This window comes from Salarias fasciatus, chromosome 17, assembly GCF_902148845.1.
Source record: "Salarias fasciatus chromosome 17, fSalaFa1.1, whole genome shotgun sequence".
Taxonomy (NCBI): domain Eukaryota; kingdom Metazoa; phylum Chordata; class Actinopteri; order Blenniiformes; family Blenniidae; genus Salarias; species Salarias fasciatus.
Window position 1 is genome coordinate 17,238,161 of NC_043761.1, and position 17,500 is coordinate 17,255,660.

General features: G+C 49.7%; 1 protein-coding gene across 1 annotated transcript in view; it reads right to left on the reverse strand.

Moving 5' to 3' along the window:
• scube1 (signal peptide, CUB domain, EGF-like 1) overlaps positions 1–17,500 on the reverse strand; it is an 80,261-nt gene that overhangs the window by 11,723 nt on the left and 51,038 nt on the right. Inside the window, exons 7-8 of the mRNA XM_030114087.1 lie at positions 17,048–17,137; positions 5,933–6,049 (exon numbers count right to left, since the gene is read on the reverse strand). Coding sequence (XP_029969947.1) covers positions 5,933–6,049; positions 17,048–17,137 — 207 coding nt within the window. The remainder of the gene's footprint in view (positions 1–5,932; positions 6,050–17,047; positions 17,138–17,500) is intronic.

Genomic DNA, 17,500 nt, shown 5'->3' on the forward strand with positions numbered 1-17,500 from the left:
CACACACACACACACACACACACACACACTGTTTATCGAGGCCCGCTCTAATGCCTTGGTAAAATGGGTGGATGCCACCCCGGCGGACACAGCTTCATAATTATTGTGACAGCTGCGAACACGGCGGCAGGACCGCAGCGTCTGAACGCTCTTAATGGCCACTCCGGGGACGGCCGGGCGCAGGAGGGATATAATACCCTTAATGGAGCTTAAATAAGCTCCCGCTTTAAATAAATACATTAAACCTCTGCACATCTTGAAATGATAAAGTTTGTAGAGGAGAGAGAGAGGGAGAGAGAGAGAGGGAGAGAGAGAGGGAGGACAGATGAAGGGCAGTGAGGACAGGGAGAGAGGAGGGTGGTCCGAGCTCCAGCCCTTCTCCTCTCGCTCTCCTGGACCTCCTGATCCTTCCGTACGGACGCCGTCCTGCTTTCTGCTTCACATCCCGTCACACACACACACACACACACACCCCGCTCGTCCCCGGCCCGTCCTCCTCTTCTCTTATTGCATTAACTTCGACTGATGGGCAGAAACAGGGATGATGAGAAGACATGCGGCGTTTAACCATCCAGTCCAGCAGACGAGAATCTACATTCATGACTAAACAACACTTCTGTGAAGAGGCCCAACGCTTGATGAATAAAGTGTGTTTGTGCACATGAGAGAGCACAAACACGGCCCTGTGCAGGAACATCTGGAGAACCAGGAGCGCTGCGTTAATGAGGACACTGCTCATTAGCCCAGGAACAGTCGGATCGCACGTGGACGGACACGGAGGAGCAGGAAGGAAGCGCGTTGTGTAACACCGCTCACTGCAAACACAGCGGAGCAGAGACTCCCAGCCACTGGCTGACAGGACAGACGTGTCCAGCTCACGTCCCACGTTCATGACTGCAGCGCTTCTCATGGACCAGATGGAGAAAGAATCTCTGCAGAGACTCTCTGCATTGGTTTGGTTTGAAAAAAAAAAAATCCTTGACCCTTTTCACACCAAATATCAATAACCTAAATAATAGGCCTCTTGTAGGACGGAATTTTAATTGAATGTGCCGGTACTGAATTCTTCTTCCAGGGCAGATGTTTGGAGAGGTGGACGGAGGCTGGAGGCTTGCTAACATCCACCTGGGCCAAAGGAAACACGGCTGCGCCCCGGCCCGCTGCAGAAGCCCAGTGTTTGGACTGAGAAACCCGACCCCCGAGGAGACAACCGCCCCCCCCTGCCGCCGCCGCCACGGGGCTCGGCTGCCGGTCTGACGCCGCTGCCGCTGCCCATCGGCCCATCAGCCAGGCACACGGCTCAGCAACAGGAGCCCAGGTCAAGAGGGGTCGGGTCTGTGTACCTGACGGAGGTGCAGAACCCGCTGAGGCCTTGCTCATCAGGAATGCGGCGCTGCTCCCGGCGCCGAGCCGCTCTGTAGTTTTACCAAATATTTGCAGTGAAAAGCAAATAATGGAAAAGATTGGAGAAACCCGAAACTCCACAAATAATTCAGCATGGAGGACGGGGGGGGGGGGGGGGGGGGTCCTTCGCAGGGAGAGGAGGGAGGAGGAGGAGGAGGAGGAGGAGGAGGAGGAGGAGAGGGTCGGACCTGCAGCTGGGGGCGGCGGGTTGGTTATCCAGGCATTAAACCAGCGTGGACGTCCATTTTGTTTCATAACAAACAGCCGGTGGGGGCATGAGGGGGTGGGGTTCTGTCCACACGGACGCAGAACGAACCCATGAGCAAGGCATCACATTGTATCACCTCATCTTCATGCAGTCAAGGTTTGCTCATAAAATCAAGAAGTTGAGGGTTACAGGTTAGGGTTTAGGGTTGGGGTTGGGGTTATGTTTAGGGTTACAGTTTAGGGTTTAGGGTTGGGGTTAGGGTTAGGGTTGGGGTTGGGGTTGGGGTTGGGGTTGGGGTTGGGGTTACCCTCCACACGCACAGAGATGCTCTGTGAAGCCATCCTCGAGTCTTCCTCTGAGCGAGAGCCTCTGGAATTTCTCTCACGTAAAGTTTTATAAATGAACCGCTGGATTGGTCACGGCCGGCCGCCCAAGGTCGACCGTCTGTCAGCCGCTGGAAGCAGGACTGATTCACCTGAGATTCACTGGCTGATGACGAACCATGAACTGATCTGAATGTCGGTGGTCAGAATGTTCCAGAGACTTCCAGAGGAACCAGAGGGAAGAAGGAGGAAGCTTCAAGGTGATCCGAGTTTTCTGCAGTTCACACAACTTCACTGGAGCGTCCTTTCAAGAGGTTTTCTGCAGCAACCAGAACTGATTCTGCGCGTCGGTCATCTTCCAGGAGTGTGTGTTGAAGATAAACCCTGATCCGAGGGTCCGATCGCCGCCCAGTGACTGGAGCCTGGCGGAGTGTGTGTTCAGCAGGAATGCAGGCCAGTGGGAACGTGTCTCAGGAGCCGATACACTCCGTACACGGCTCGCCAACGTGCTCCGCCGACCACACGCTGTCCATGCAAACACCTGAGAAACCAGCCAGCGAGTGTGTGTGTGTGTGTGGATTGACGGGCTAACCCAAATGTGTGTTAATTAACCCGCATGAACACGTGCACGTCCCGCTGCATGGAACTCCGACGTGCACCTACTAATCAAACATCTGGAAGCCGTTGAAAAAAAAAAAAAAAACACCCTCTGTGTGTGTGTGTGTGTGTTTGTGTGTGTTTGTGTGTGTTTGTGTGTGTTTGTGTATGTGTTGCACAAAAGCCGTCATGAAACGAGTGTCAGGGAGCGAGGAGGAGGCTGGTGGGTTTAGAACACGCCCCATCGGGGGCACCGGGGGGCATCAAGGGGTACGACGGGGCAGGACGGGGTACGACGGGGTACGACGGGGTACGACGGGGTACGACGGGGCGGGACGGGGCACACACTCAGAGCCCCTCCCCTCGGACCGGCCTTCAGACCACCTCGCAGCGCCGCACTTATCCCACCGCTAACTACTGTGTTCCTCAACCAGCAATTACCGCCCAGCAGCTCGCCGCTAACGGGCCAGAGAGACGAGGCGCGACCACACGGGGGGAGATGACACACTGATGCAGGACACAGACCCTCCCCAGCTCAGACTCTAAATTAATATTCATTATTTAATATTTATGATATTATTTATTGAAATATAGCTTTTAATTGTCCGCAGTTCGCAGTATATGCTAGTTTTAATGTATTTCAGTTGAGGGTTGATGTTTGTTCCTGACTTTGTGTCGCCCCCTGGAGGCCGCCGTGGTATTGCCTCCTGGACCAGCCGGGTCTGGGAGGGACTCCACCTGACGGAGGAGCTGGCCTGCTTCTCTGAAGGTCCGGGCCGGGCTGATGGATCCTGATGGATGGCCGCCGCCTGCTCCTCACAGGTGGATTTATGAGGCCTGGGGGCCGAGGCTCATTAAGTGGGCGGGGCACAGCTGGACCGCTCGCCTATCCATCTTACACTTTTCATTTTTCCACCACTGTAAATGCCGGTTTTCTGTCAGGGACACAAATCACACCTGGAGACGGAGTGGAAGTGTTCGCACAGGCTGCCAGCCGGCAACCTGACTGCAGAGCTCCAGAGGAGACCGTTTACCCAGCATGCAACAGTGATCGCTACATACCTCTGAGTAAAAGACAGTGGCTGAAGACTTCTCAAACATGGTGGGAAAACAGAGAACATTTACACCCTACAGGATCTCATGCTAACATCCAGATTATAGAGCATCTTCCTTTTCTAAGTGATGCCATGTCAGTCATTAGACTGACCCAAACACTGTAAAATAAAAAATTATACTGACGGAAACTGGGTTTCTTGGTGCTTCGTGTGAATAATCTATAAATTGCATTTCTGTGCATCATAAAATGAAATGTTTCTGATGTATTACGACATCCACAGCTGGATGGTGCTGTCCGAGCTAACATTGGGACATCGAATGAGAGAGAGAGAGAGAGAGAGATGAGAGAGAGAGGGAGAGAGAGGAGAGAGAGAGGGGGAGAGACGAGAGAGAGAGAGAGCGAGAGAGATGGCGAGAGAGAGTGAGAGAGAGATGAATGAGAGGGAGGAGCGAGAGAGAGAGAGAGGGAGAGAGAGGGAGGACGGTGGCCAGCGTGGGCCTCACTGTTCAAATATCACAAAGTTTGCCGATGTGTCGTCTGCCTGGCTCGCCTGAGACAGCTCCGGCTCCAGGATTTCACACACCTACATGCAACATTCTCAGACTGCTTCACACACACACACACCACACACACACCACACCACACACACCACACACACACGCAGCATTATACAATTCCTGCATCAGATTCATAGACGCAAGCAGCCATGCTGGCGGCACATTACTGAGGCCTTGTTGCCATGGCGATTCCGTCGTCTCCGATCGCTCGGGGTCCGGCGGGCAGCGAATGAGAGAGGGAGGTTCTAGCGTCCACGGCGACAATATGTGCCAGAGGAATGTGAAGTACAGGTTGGCCGTCAGACATGACTCATAATGGATCAGTGTGGAGCAGGCCGCCGCTTCACCGTCGTGGTGCAGTACGGCCAAAAACACTCATCCAGACCGACACACGTCTGGTTTTAATTGAATGTTCTGTCTTTGTGCTGATAAAAAAGCTCCAGGAGGCAGCAGGTAGAAGACGACTCGATTCAATCTGACATCGTACCTGGATCAAGATCCACTCAGGCCGTCTGTCATTTTGCGGACATCAGTGGATCAGGCAGATCAGCACCTCCAGATTTAAATCCACGGCTTTCTCTTGGACCGGGACGGTGTGCCTCCTCCACGGAGGAGGGAGCCCCGCCCCCAGGTGGAGGAGTTCCGGTATCTCTGGGTCTAAATGATGGGAGGAGGGCCGGTGGGCTCAGAGTACCGGTCGGTCCAAAACCCTACACTCACCAAGACCTGAGACTGAAACAATGAGAAGGTTGTTCAGGCACCTGAAGACGACGGCCTCTGGCCGGTTTAATGGGTCCGTCCAACTCGGAGGAGGTCCAGGAGAGATGACAGCTCAGGGTGTGACTTGGGATGGATGGATGGATGGATGGAGGATGGATGGATGGACGGATGGATGGATGGATGGACGGATGGATGGATGGATAATTTCTGGAGTTTTAGGGGCAGATGGACACACTCTCCCATTCTTGATCCATTCAGACTCCACCATTTGGCAACAGTTTGCTATGAATCAGTCCAGAGCTTGTGAGCATCCAATCCAATCCACACCGTCTCGTCCTGTCCAAGTGTCCCCGAGCAAGACGCTGAAAACCCAAAATGATGGTGGACTTGAGGAGGAACAGGGTGTCCATCCAGCGGTCTGGTGTTCACAATGAGGAGAACGACAAATATTTAGGGGTGTGTGTATACACACTGAAATAGAACCCTGAAGCCAAGAAACGCCAAAACTGTCTCTACTTCTTGAGGTGGTGAGGTCCTTCAACATCTGTCACACTGTACTGCAGGTTTTTATCAGGCTCTGTTCTGTCAGACTGATATTTTACCTTCTACTCTAATAATTATGGGCTTTTTTTCTGTTTCTCTCACTAAGCTAGAAGAATTTCCCCAGGGCGTGATGAAGTATTTCTGTTCTGTTCTGTTGTACCGATGTGGCTGAGCCTGCAGCAGATGTGTTGGTGCTGCCTGGCCGCTCTGAGGGGAATCGTCCCGCCGCCTGCCCCGACCGCTGAGACTCACTCTCAACCCACAGCTTCACCTCGCTGGCTGGCTGTTTGTTTAGAGGTTAGCCAAAATGCTATAATGATCGGTCTGTGAGCGTGACGCCCACGCCGAGGCCGTCCTCTCCGCGGACCACCGCCACTGACGTCACCGGAAGTGGAAGAAGCAACAACAACAACAAGCAGCGCCGGCGGCCGTGACGGCCATTTGGCTCCACATCACTCAGATCTCAGCACACACACACACACACACACACACACACACACACACACGCACGCACTCCGCTCACCTTTGCAGGTCTTGCCGTCGGGCTGCAGGGTGAAGCCCACGGGGCAGCTGCAGCGCACCCCGGTGGCCGTGTCTTTACACGTCCGGTCGCAGCCGCCGTTGTTGACGGCGCAGGTCTCTGCAGGCGGCGGCGGGCGGCACAGAGAGAGAGAGCAGAGAGAGAGGGCGAGTGGTTAACGGGAGGCCGGCTGGGCGGGCGGGCGGCGCCACAGACGGCGACACGACGGCGGGTTGAAAACAAAGCTTCATGTGGCAGAAGAATACACAACCCCACCAGCAGCGCGGCGCGGATTCTTGTGTTTTCTCATGTAGCTTTGTCAACACACAACCCAGCAACTGTCATGAGGGGGGGTGGAGTGGGGACGGGGTGTAACGCAAATCAACTACAGAGGGACAGGTGACACAGGTAAAACATCACAACAACAACAACAACAACAACAACAGGTGACAGTGTGCCGACAGGAGGGGCGACTCTCGGGCCCAGAGGCCGGTCCTGCTTCCAAGAAAACGGTTAACACCAATTTTTTTTTCTTTTTTTTTAAAAGGAGAAATGTAAAGTGAGTAGGTGGGAAAATAAAGTTAGTACAGTGCCGGGCCGGGCCAGGCCGGGCCGGCCGGTGGGGCCGGAGTGTGTATTTTCCCCCAGCAGAAAGAGCAGCTGAGGTTTGCCGGGACTTGTGAATCCGGGCCGAGCTGATCCCCGAGCAAACAGTAACGCCGGCTCACCTGTTGCTTTAGCAAAGCCGAGCACACACTGGCCCGGCGGGCCGGCAGGGGGGTTTGGGGGGGGGGGGGCTCCGGCTCCACGTTTGTTGAAAAGGATTGGTTAACGCTACACCTAATAAGGCAAGCTTGGTACGGACGCTGCTCTGCGTCTGCCGGCTCTGAATCCCATAATTCCTCAGGAAATCCTGCATTTTATTGCTCTTGTAGCGAGAGCGCCACTCTCTGCTGTTCTGACTAAAACTACAGCATGAAGTCTGCTTGGAAACCTTAAAAAGAGAGAAAAACGTGACGTTATTGGAGAGAAAAGGCTTCAGCAGGACAGCAGCAACATGTAAAGCAGCGCTGTCCCCCGACCTGGCAGCTTCTGCCGTTTAATTAAAATGCCAGGAGATTGTGTGTGTGTGTGTGTGTGTGTGTGTGTGTGTGTGTGTGTGTGTGTGTATGTGTGTGTGAAGTGAAGAGGGGAAAATGGGAAAAGCCCATTGAGATGGGCAAACACACGCACATCCAGAGGTCACGGCATTAGCATAAGGCCCTTTCAGAATGCAGAGTCACAGACCGGCGCTTCCCGTCAGCAGCAGGAAGGTATTCCTGGATTTGTTTGCGTTTCCCTCAAGCGGCTCCAAACAACATCAGTCTCACGGCTTCTTCACCTTCATCTGTGTGTTCGGCCCGCCTCTCGTTCTCGGCCGCGCTGATCTGTGTGTTCACGGTTCGCCGATCGGTGAACGACTTCAAATGCCATCCGTAGCGCTTATTTTTTGGGTTTTTTTTTTCTAGAAGGAGGAAGGCGGGCTGGCGAGGAGAGGCAGTCCATCATCCAGGGCCCTGCAGGGTACGAGGGCGCACAACGGTGTGTGTGCGTGTGTGTGTGTGTGTGTGTGTGTGTGTGTGTGTGTGTGCGTGTGAGTGTGAGTCAGCCTGAGCGTGGAGGTGGATGTGAGCCGCCGGGATGCGTGTGGAGGTGGTGTTTATGGGTCAGGGTGATTTATACTGAGTAAAGTGGGCCCTATCATTAGGCGAGGGTGAGCGCCGTCCTGCTCCGAGGCCCCGCCCCCGCCCGGGCCCCCGGGGGCCGGGCTGAGCGCCGGAGAACAGGCGAAGCGCCCGGCCTGATTGATGTGCCGGACCGGCCCCTCCGCCCCCTCCCCTCCACCTCCACATGCCTCTGCCCAGCTCGCAGCATCGCAGTGTGAACGCAGCCGACCTCCGCCGCCTGGAGACCGCTCAGTCTCCTCTGAGTTCCAGAAATCCCTTTAAGGAGGGAGATCGCTTCTCATATTTTCTGCGAACTGAGAGCGTAACTCAGCGCTGGGTTTAGGGGGTGTACTCTGGTTTGCAGAACATCGTCTCGACGTCTCTTTATCTCGTTTCTTCAGACTTCAGACATCCAGTCAGCAGAGAACAGCTGCTGGGAGAATCCTCCACACCACAGACTGTTCACTCAACTGCTGCTCATCCCACAAATGCATGACCTTTACTGAACTGTGAGAAGACTTCCAACAGAGGAAGACTGATTGCTACCTTCAGCTGATGGAATGACGAATGAAAGATTGATGAACCACATCTTAAGACTTGGTTGGATGGTTAACCACCATGAACCAAGAGCAGAATAAACAAAAACAAGTCAAAAGTCACAGGTAGATCAGGTGTGTGTGTTCTGCTCTGACAAGAGAGAGAAATGCAGAAAAAAGAAAAGGAAAGTGAAGGAAAAAAGCCCAGTAATGAAAATGAGGGATTAGGTTTTATTGATGATAAGATGTGGATTATACTGTGATTGAAGGCCGGTTCTCAGTGTAACTGTTAGAGATCCTGAAGGAAACAACTGGGAGGAGAGGGAAGGAACGGAGGGTCAAGAGGTCAGAGGGATCGGAGTCTCCCGTGGTCGCCTGGAGACGGGCAGCAGCCTCACCTGTGAGGATTACAATAAGTGAAAGGCTGAAGGAGAGACAGCGAGTCCACGTGTCCGTCACACTCCTGAGGACACTGGTTCTATTGATGAGAGACGGAGAGCGGAGGAGAGAAACGCTCCGGAGCCACAGCCGCTGCTGCAGAGCGTCGAGGAGGACCGATCGCCTTTCAGCGCCCAACAAGGCCTCCGTTAGTCCTGCGAAGGGCAACTGAGTCAGCTGTCAGTCAGCGCCGCTCCTTCCCGTAATCAGGCTGTGTGTGTGTGCATGAACATAAATACACACTCGTCTGTGACGGCCGGATGATTTATTTGAATTTGAGCTGCACGGCCTCTGTAGAACCATTCAGTCCGTTAACATGTGTCTGGCACCTGGTTCTGGAGGTACTGGATCTCCATGCTAAAACCCTGACATCCTCCAAAACCTGTCTGAGCGGCGAAGGCAGACTAACTGATAGCTGTGTCAAATCTAACACGCTGCTGCTGCTCAGGCTTCCAGAGCGGACTCTGTGCTCCCAGCAGACGCATGGAGCCGTGTGAAACCTCCACATCTGTATGAAACCTCCACATCTGTATGAAACCTTTACACATCTGTATGAAACCTCCTGCACATCTGTATGAAGCTTCCACACATCTGTATGAAACTTCCACATCTGTATGAAACCTTTACACATCTGTATGAAACCTCCACACATCTGTATGAAGCTTCCACACATCTGCATGAAACCTCCACATTTGTATGAAACCTTTACACATCTGTATGAAACGTCCTGCACATCTGTATGAAACCTTTACACATCTGTATGAAACCTCCACACATCTGTATGAAGCTTCCACACATCTGTATGAAACCTCCACACATCTGTATGAAACCTTTACACATCTGTATGAAACTTGCACATCTGTATGAAACCTTTACACATCTGTATGAAACCTTTACACATCTGTATGAAAACTCTGCACATCTGTATGAAACCTCCACATCTGTATGAAACCTTTACACATCTGTATGAAACCTCCTGCACATCTGTATGAAACCTTTACACATCTGCATGAAACCTCCACATCTGTATGAAACCTCCGCACATCTGCATGAAACCTCCACATCTGCATGAAACCTCCACATCTGTATGAAACCTTTACACATCTGTATGAAACCTCCACACATCTGTATGAAACCTTTACACATCTGTATGACACCTCCACATCTGTAAGAAACCTTTACACATCTGTATGAAACCTGCACATCTGTATGAAACCTTTACACATCTGTATGAAACCTCCTGCACAACTGTATGAAACCTCCACACATCTGCATGAAACCTCCGCACATCTGCATGAAACCTCCACATCTGTATGAAACCTCCACATCTGTATGAAACCTTTACACATCTGTATGAAACCTGCACATCTGTATGAAACCTTTGCACATCTGTATGAAACCTGCACATCTGTATGAAACCTTTACACATCTGTATGAAACCTCCACACATCTGTATGAAACCTTTACACATCTGTATGAAACCTCCACACATCTGTATGAAACCTCCTGCACATCTGTATGAAACCTTTACACATCTGTATGAAACCTCCACACATCTGTATGAAACCTTTACACGTCTGTATGAAACCTCCACACATCTGTATGAAACCTCCACACATCTGTATGAAACCTTTACACATCTGTATGACACCTCCACATCTGTAAGAAACCTTTACACATCTGTATGAAACCTGCACATCTGTATGAAACCTTTACACATCTATATGAAACCTTTACACATCTGTATGAAACCTCCAGCACATCTGTATGAAACCTTTACACATCTGTATGAAACCTTTACACATCTGTATGAAACCTCCAGCACATCTGTATGAAACCTTTACACATCTTTATGAAACCTTTACACATCTGTATGAAACCTCCTGCACAACTGTATGAAACCTCCACACATCTGCATGAAACCTCCGCACATCTGCATGAAACCTCCACATCTGTATGAAACCTTTACACATCTGTATGAAACCTGCACATCTGTATGAAACCTTTGCACATCTGTATGAAACCTGCACATCTGTTTGAAACCTTTACACATCTGTATGAAACCTCCACACATCTGTATGAAACCTTTACACATCTGTATGAAACCTCCACACATCTGTATGAAACCTCCTGCACATCTGTATAAAACCTTTACACATCTGTATGAAACCTGCACATCTGTATGCAACCTTTACACATCTGTATGAAACCTCCACATCTCTATGAAACCTCCACACATCTGTATGAAACCTCCGCACATCTGTATGAAGCCTCCACACATCTGCTGGGACCCATACCTCATCATGTCTTGGAGCAGGCATGCTGTTGGTGAACACTGCAGCCTCACGTTCGGACGGTTCAAATCCTGACCTGTCAGATCGCTGAGACTGCTGTGCTTGCTCCGGTTCTTATTTTTGAATATATAAATAGTATAATGGATGAATGGATGGATGAGTGGCTGAAAGATAGAAGGACAGATGAATGATGGATGAAAGGATGTATCGATGGATGGATGGATGGATGGATGATGGAGATGAATGGATGGATTGAATATGTAAGATTGATGGATGGAAATGGATGGATAGATGCATGGATGGAAGTTCGATGGATGGATGGTTGGATGGATGGAGGATAGATGGATGGTTGAATGGTAGGGTGGATGGATAGAGGGATGGATGGATGGATGGATGATTGGATGGACGGTTGGGTGGGTGAATGGATGAATGGAAGATGGGTGGATTGGTGGATGGATAGATAGATGGATGGACGGACACATGATAGATGGATGGATGGATGGATGAAGGATGGATAGACTGTTCAGTGTGTGGATGGATGAATTTTTGCATGTATTGATGGATGGATGGAGAATGGATGGAGGGATAGATGAATGGATGGCTGAATGGACAACTGCTGGGTGAATGGAAGGATGGATGGATGGAGGATGAATGAAGGGAAGATTAATGGGTGGATGGTTGGATTAATGGATGGATGGACGGATAGATGGATGGATGGATGGATGGATGGATGGATGTGATGGATGAATGGACGGATGGATGGATGGACGAATGGATGGATGACTGGATGGATGGATGGATGGATGGATGGATGGATGGATGGATGGATGATGGATGAAGGATGGATGGATGGATTGTTCAGTGTGTGGATGGATGGGTGGATGGGTGGATTAACGGATAGATGGATGGATGGATGAGATGGATCGATAGATGGATGGACAAATGTACGGATGGATGGATGGAGAATGTTTGGAGGGATTGATTGATGATGAATTGATGGCGGAATGGACAATTGATGGATGAATGGACGGATGGATGGATGGATTGATGGATGGATGGATGGATGGATGGATGGATGATGGATGGATGATGGGTGATGGATGAATGGATGGATGATGATGGATGGATGATGGATGAATGGACGGATGGATGGATGGATGAATGGATGATGGATGGATGATGGATGATGGAAGAATGGATGGATGATGAAGGATGGATGATGGATGAAAGGATGGATGGATGGGTGATGGATGGATGGATGATGGATGGATGATGGGTGGATGGATGGATGGATGGATGGATGGCTGATGGATGGATGGATGATGAATGGATGGATGGATGGATGGATGATGGATGGATGGATGATGGATGAATGGATGGATGATGATGGATGAATGGATGGATGGATGGATGGATGGATGATGGATGGATGATGGATGATGGATGAATGGATGGATGATGAAGGATGGATGATGGATGAATGGATGGATGGATGGATGGATGGATGGATGGATGGATGAATGATGGATGGATGATGGATGGATGGATGGATGGATGATGGATGGATGATGGATGTATGGATGGATGGATGATGGATGGATGATGGATGAATGGATGGATGATGAAGGATGGATGATGGATGAATGGATGGATAGATGGATGGATGATGGATGGATGATGGATGGATGGATGGATGATGGATGGATGATGGATGGATGGATGGATGATGGATGAAGGATGGATGGATGGATTGTTCAGTGTGTGGATGGATGGGTGGATGGGTGGATTAACGGATAGATGGATGGATGGATGAGATGGATCGATAGATGGATGGACAAATGTACGGATGGATGGATGGAGAATGTTTGGAGGGATTGATTGATGATGAATTGATGGCGGAATGGACAATTGATGGATGAATGGACGGATGGATGGATGGATTGATGGATGGATGGATGGATGGATGGATGGATGATGGATGGATGATGGGTGATGGATGAATGGATGGATGATGATGGATGGATGATGGATGAATGGACGGATGGATGGATGGATGAATGGATGATGGATGGATGATGGATGATGGAAGAATGGATGGATGATGAAGGATGGATGATGGATGAAAGGATGGATGGATGGGTGATGGATGGATGGATGATGGATGGATGATGGGTGGATGGATGGATGGATGGATGGATGGCTGATGGATGGATGGATGATGAATGGATGGATGGATGGATGGATGATGGATGGATGGATGATGGATGAATGGATGGATGATGATGGATGAATGGATGGATGGATGGATGGATGGATGATGGATGGATGATGGATGATGGATGAATGGATGGATGATGAAGGATGGATGATGGATGAATGGATGGATGGATGGATGGATGGATGGATGGATGGATGAATGATGGATGGATGATGGATGGATGGATGGATGGATGATGGATGGATGATGGATGTATGGATGGATGGATGATGGATGGATGATGGATGAATGGATGGATGATGAAGGATGGATGATGGATGAATGGATGGATAGATGGATGGATGATGGATGGATGATGGATGGATGGATGGATGATGGATGGATGATGGATGGATGGATGGATGATGGATGAAGGATGGATGGATGGATTGTTCAGTGTGTGGATGGATGGGTGGATGGGTGGATTAACGGATAGATGGATGGATGGATGAGATGGATCGATAGATGGATGGACAAATGTACGGATGGATGGATGGAGAATGTTTGGAGGGATTGATTGATGATGAATTGATGGCGGAATGGACAATTGATGGATGAATGGACGGATGGATGGATGGATTGATGGATGGATGGATGATGGATGGATGATGGGTGATGGATGAATGGATGGATGGATGGATGGATGGATGGATGAATGATGGATGGATGATGGATGGATGGATGGATGGATGATGGATGGATGATGGATGTATGGATGGATGGATGATGGATGGATGATGGATGAATGGATGGATGATGAAGGATGGATGATGGATGAATGGATGGATAGATGGATGGATGATGGATGGATGATGGATGGATGGATGGATGATGGATGGATGATGGATGGATGGATGGATGATGGATGAAGGATGGATGGATGGATTGTTCAGTGTGTGGATGGATGGGTGGATGGGTGGATTAACGGATAGATGGATGGATGGATGAGATGGATCGATAGATGGATGGACAAATGTACGGATGGATGGATGGAGAATGTTTGGAGGGATTGATTGATGATGAATTGATGGCGGAATGGACAATTGATGGATGAATGGACGGATGGATGGATGGATTGATGGATGGATGGATGATGGATGGATGATGGGTGATGGATGAATGGATGGATGATGATGGATGGATGATGGATGAATGGACGGATGGATGGATGGATGAATGGATGATGGATGGATGATGGATGATGGAAGAATGGATGGATGATGAAGGATGGATGATGGATGAAAGGATGGATGGATGGGTGATGGATGGATGGATGATGGATGGATGATGGGTGGATGGATGGATGGATGGATGGATGGCTGATGGATGGATGGATGATGAATGGATGGATGGATGGATGGATGATGGATGGATGGATGATGGATGAATGGATGGATGATGATGGATGAATGGATGGATGGATGGATGGATGGATGATGGATGGTTTGATGGATGATGGATGAATGGATGGATGATGAAGGATGGATGATGGATGAATGGATGGATGGATGGATGGATGGATGGATGGATGGATGGATGGATGAATGATGGATGGATGATGGATGGATGGATGGATGGATGGATGATGGATGGATGATGGATGGATGGATGGATGGATGATGGATGAATGGATGGATAGATGGATGGATGATGGATGGATGGATGGATGATGGATGGATGATGGATGGATGATGGATGGATGGATGGATGGATGATGGATGGATGATGGATGAATGGATGGATGATGAAGGATGGATGATGGATGAATGGATGGATAGATGGATGGATGATGGATGGATGATGGATGGATGGATGGATGATGGATGGATGATGGATGGTTTGATGGATGATGGATAAGGGGCATTTCCAGGTTTTACTGCAGATTAAAATCTGTGTATCTGGAACTTGTTTTCTGACACAGCAGAATTTTTTCTTGTATTTGTCTTTTCTGTTCCTGTCATTTTGACCTTTGACCCTGTGATGGGATGTTTTCCTGGTTTAATAACACATGTCCATGCTGTATGAGTTATTAGAGGGAAAGCGAGCAGCAGTCGGAGGACAGGAGTGTTTCTCTTCAGACTGACTGCAGGCCGCTGCTGCTGTGAAGCTATGGTGACGTTCAGGCTGAGCCTGGTCTGAAAATAATTCATTAATCTGGTAGAAATCAGCGTCTTTCCATCGTATCAGCGAGGCTGCAGCAGTGAACGCAGCGGGCTGCAGCCGAGGACACCTTCAGGTAATTACCGGTAGTTAGAGAGGATTGTGCTCGGCATTCCCAGGCTCTACGTGTCACTTTTATTGAGTGACGAGCGATTAAAGCCAACTCCACCAGCGCTCCAGCTGCAGCCAGTAAACAAGGCTGGAGGTGAAAATGTGTGGGGGGGGGGGATAGTTTTCAGCGTAGCAGCGGAGGGGAGCTGCTTCTCCTGAGAGGTGTCCGCAGGTTCTCAGCCCAGCAGCAGCGCCGCCACGCGCTCCATCCAACTGTCGGCGCCGCTTTCCTGTAACCCCAAACTGAAGGCAGCGTTAGAGGAGGTGGAGGAAGACGACGACTTCGCTCCTGTCAGAAACCTGCTGGAGGCAAATGTGTTTCAGAGTCAAATCTGGTGTAACGTAGGGACGCACAATATCTGTTCACATTGTCTGGTCTGTGAACTGAAGAACAGGAACAAGCAAATATTCAATCCAGCTGATTGTTTTTTTTTAAAGTATCCCACAATGTTTGATTCCATTCTAAAAAATGCTTTTCAGGGTGTAGAAACATTGGACTGACCAATGATGTTCAACTTTTCTGAGATCTGTGATCCATTTGGTTTGGTTGAAGTTTTTATTTCGGTTAAAATCCTGTTTCCTCTTCAGTTTACCAGCCAGTGTTGATACTGTGCATTCCTAGTTTGAGAAGTCAGAGACAGCAGGAGACTCCAGAGGTGTTTCTGCACCGAGGAGGAGGAGGAGGAGGAGGAAGAGGAGGAGGAAGAGGAGGAGGAGGAGGAGGAGGAAAAGGAGGAGGAGGTGGTGGTGTTCTGCGCTGAAGGAGAAGAGGAACGTTCACTGGATCAGAAATCAAGAAATCAGAAAAAAATCAAAACAGATGGAGAGGAGGCCTGGAAGAAGAGAGGTGAGGTGGACTGGTGTTTTCCTGCTCTCCACACACTTCCTGTGTTTAAGACAGTAAAAGAACCAAAGTCCAGCTTGAAGGCAGAAACCGAGTGAACTGAGCAGGTCAGCAGGCCCAGGAATGAAACTGATCCCAGGTTTTTTCATTTTCCTGTTCAAACACGCCACGAAAGGAACATTGTAGGAGAAGGAGATGCACGATCAGAGAGACCCCAGGTTCTCCTCAGATATTGTGATGATTTACTGGTATTTCGAGTTTGATGCATTAAAGTTTTTGATATTTCTGATGAAGAAAGTTTCCCAGTTTGCACCTTTCAATCTTTCCACTGCCTCTTCAGGAACACACTGCGAGGAGGCAAGCCGTTTAGGGTACGCTCGTTTAGGGATCGGGGATTTTCAGTCTGAGACGTGTTGCGGGGGATTTGTTTCTGAGGTTTTCCAAAAAACGAGGGAGACACTGGGATTGAGGTGGATGTTAGTCACTGAAAATAAAATAAAATAAAATAAAAAACCTTTGAGCCATCGAGAGTCTGGGCAGGTGGAGTTAGGTAGAAGGGGTTTGTTATTTCTGAGAGACAGCCGGGTGGTTCAGGCCTTCGCCAGGGTCCAGCAGAACGGGACAAAGTGGCACCAGAGGTTTACAGTTTGGCTTTTTAACAGACAGCGAGAGAGAGGAGGACGAGGAGGAACAAAGGAAGGAGTCGCGAGGAGGAGGGGGATACAAGCACAAGCGCCATGGCAACACATAGAAAGAGGAAGAAAAGAGTTACCCATAAGTAGCCGCCGTTTCACCCGCTTGTCCACATCAGCTACTGACGTGGCATTGAACTCAGAGCTCTCAATTGCAGCCTCATCTTTCTCTAAAACACAAGTGACAAGGGGACAAACAGTGAGCAGCAGGTTAATGAGAAGCCCAAATGACCAGACCTTCAGCCCCTCTTGGCGTTTGAGCAAAAAAAAAAAACAAAAACAAAAAAAAAACAAAGCCAAGAAGCAAGAAGCGATGGAGAAGCGCCAAATAATCCCTGTTAGAGTGTTAATCCCCAAACAGATGATCAGTTCCCCAGAGCACATCCCAGAGGACAAACCAACACCAATGGAAATGATCAGTATCGGTGTGGAGCTCATGAAGCAGCGGAAAGTTCAGGGAGGAGGAGGAGGAGGAGGAGAGGAGGAGGAGAGGAGGAGGAGGAGGAGGAGAGGAAGAGGAGGAGGAGAGGAGG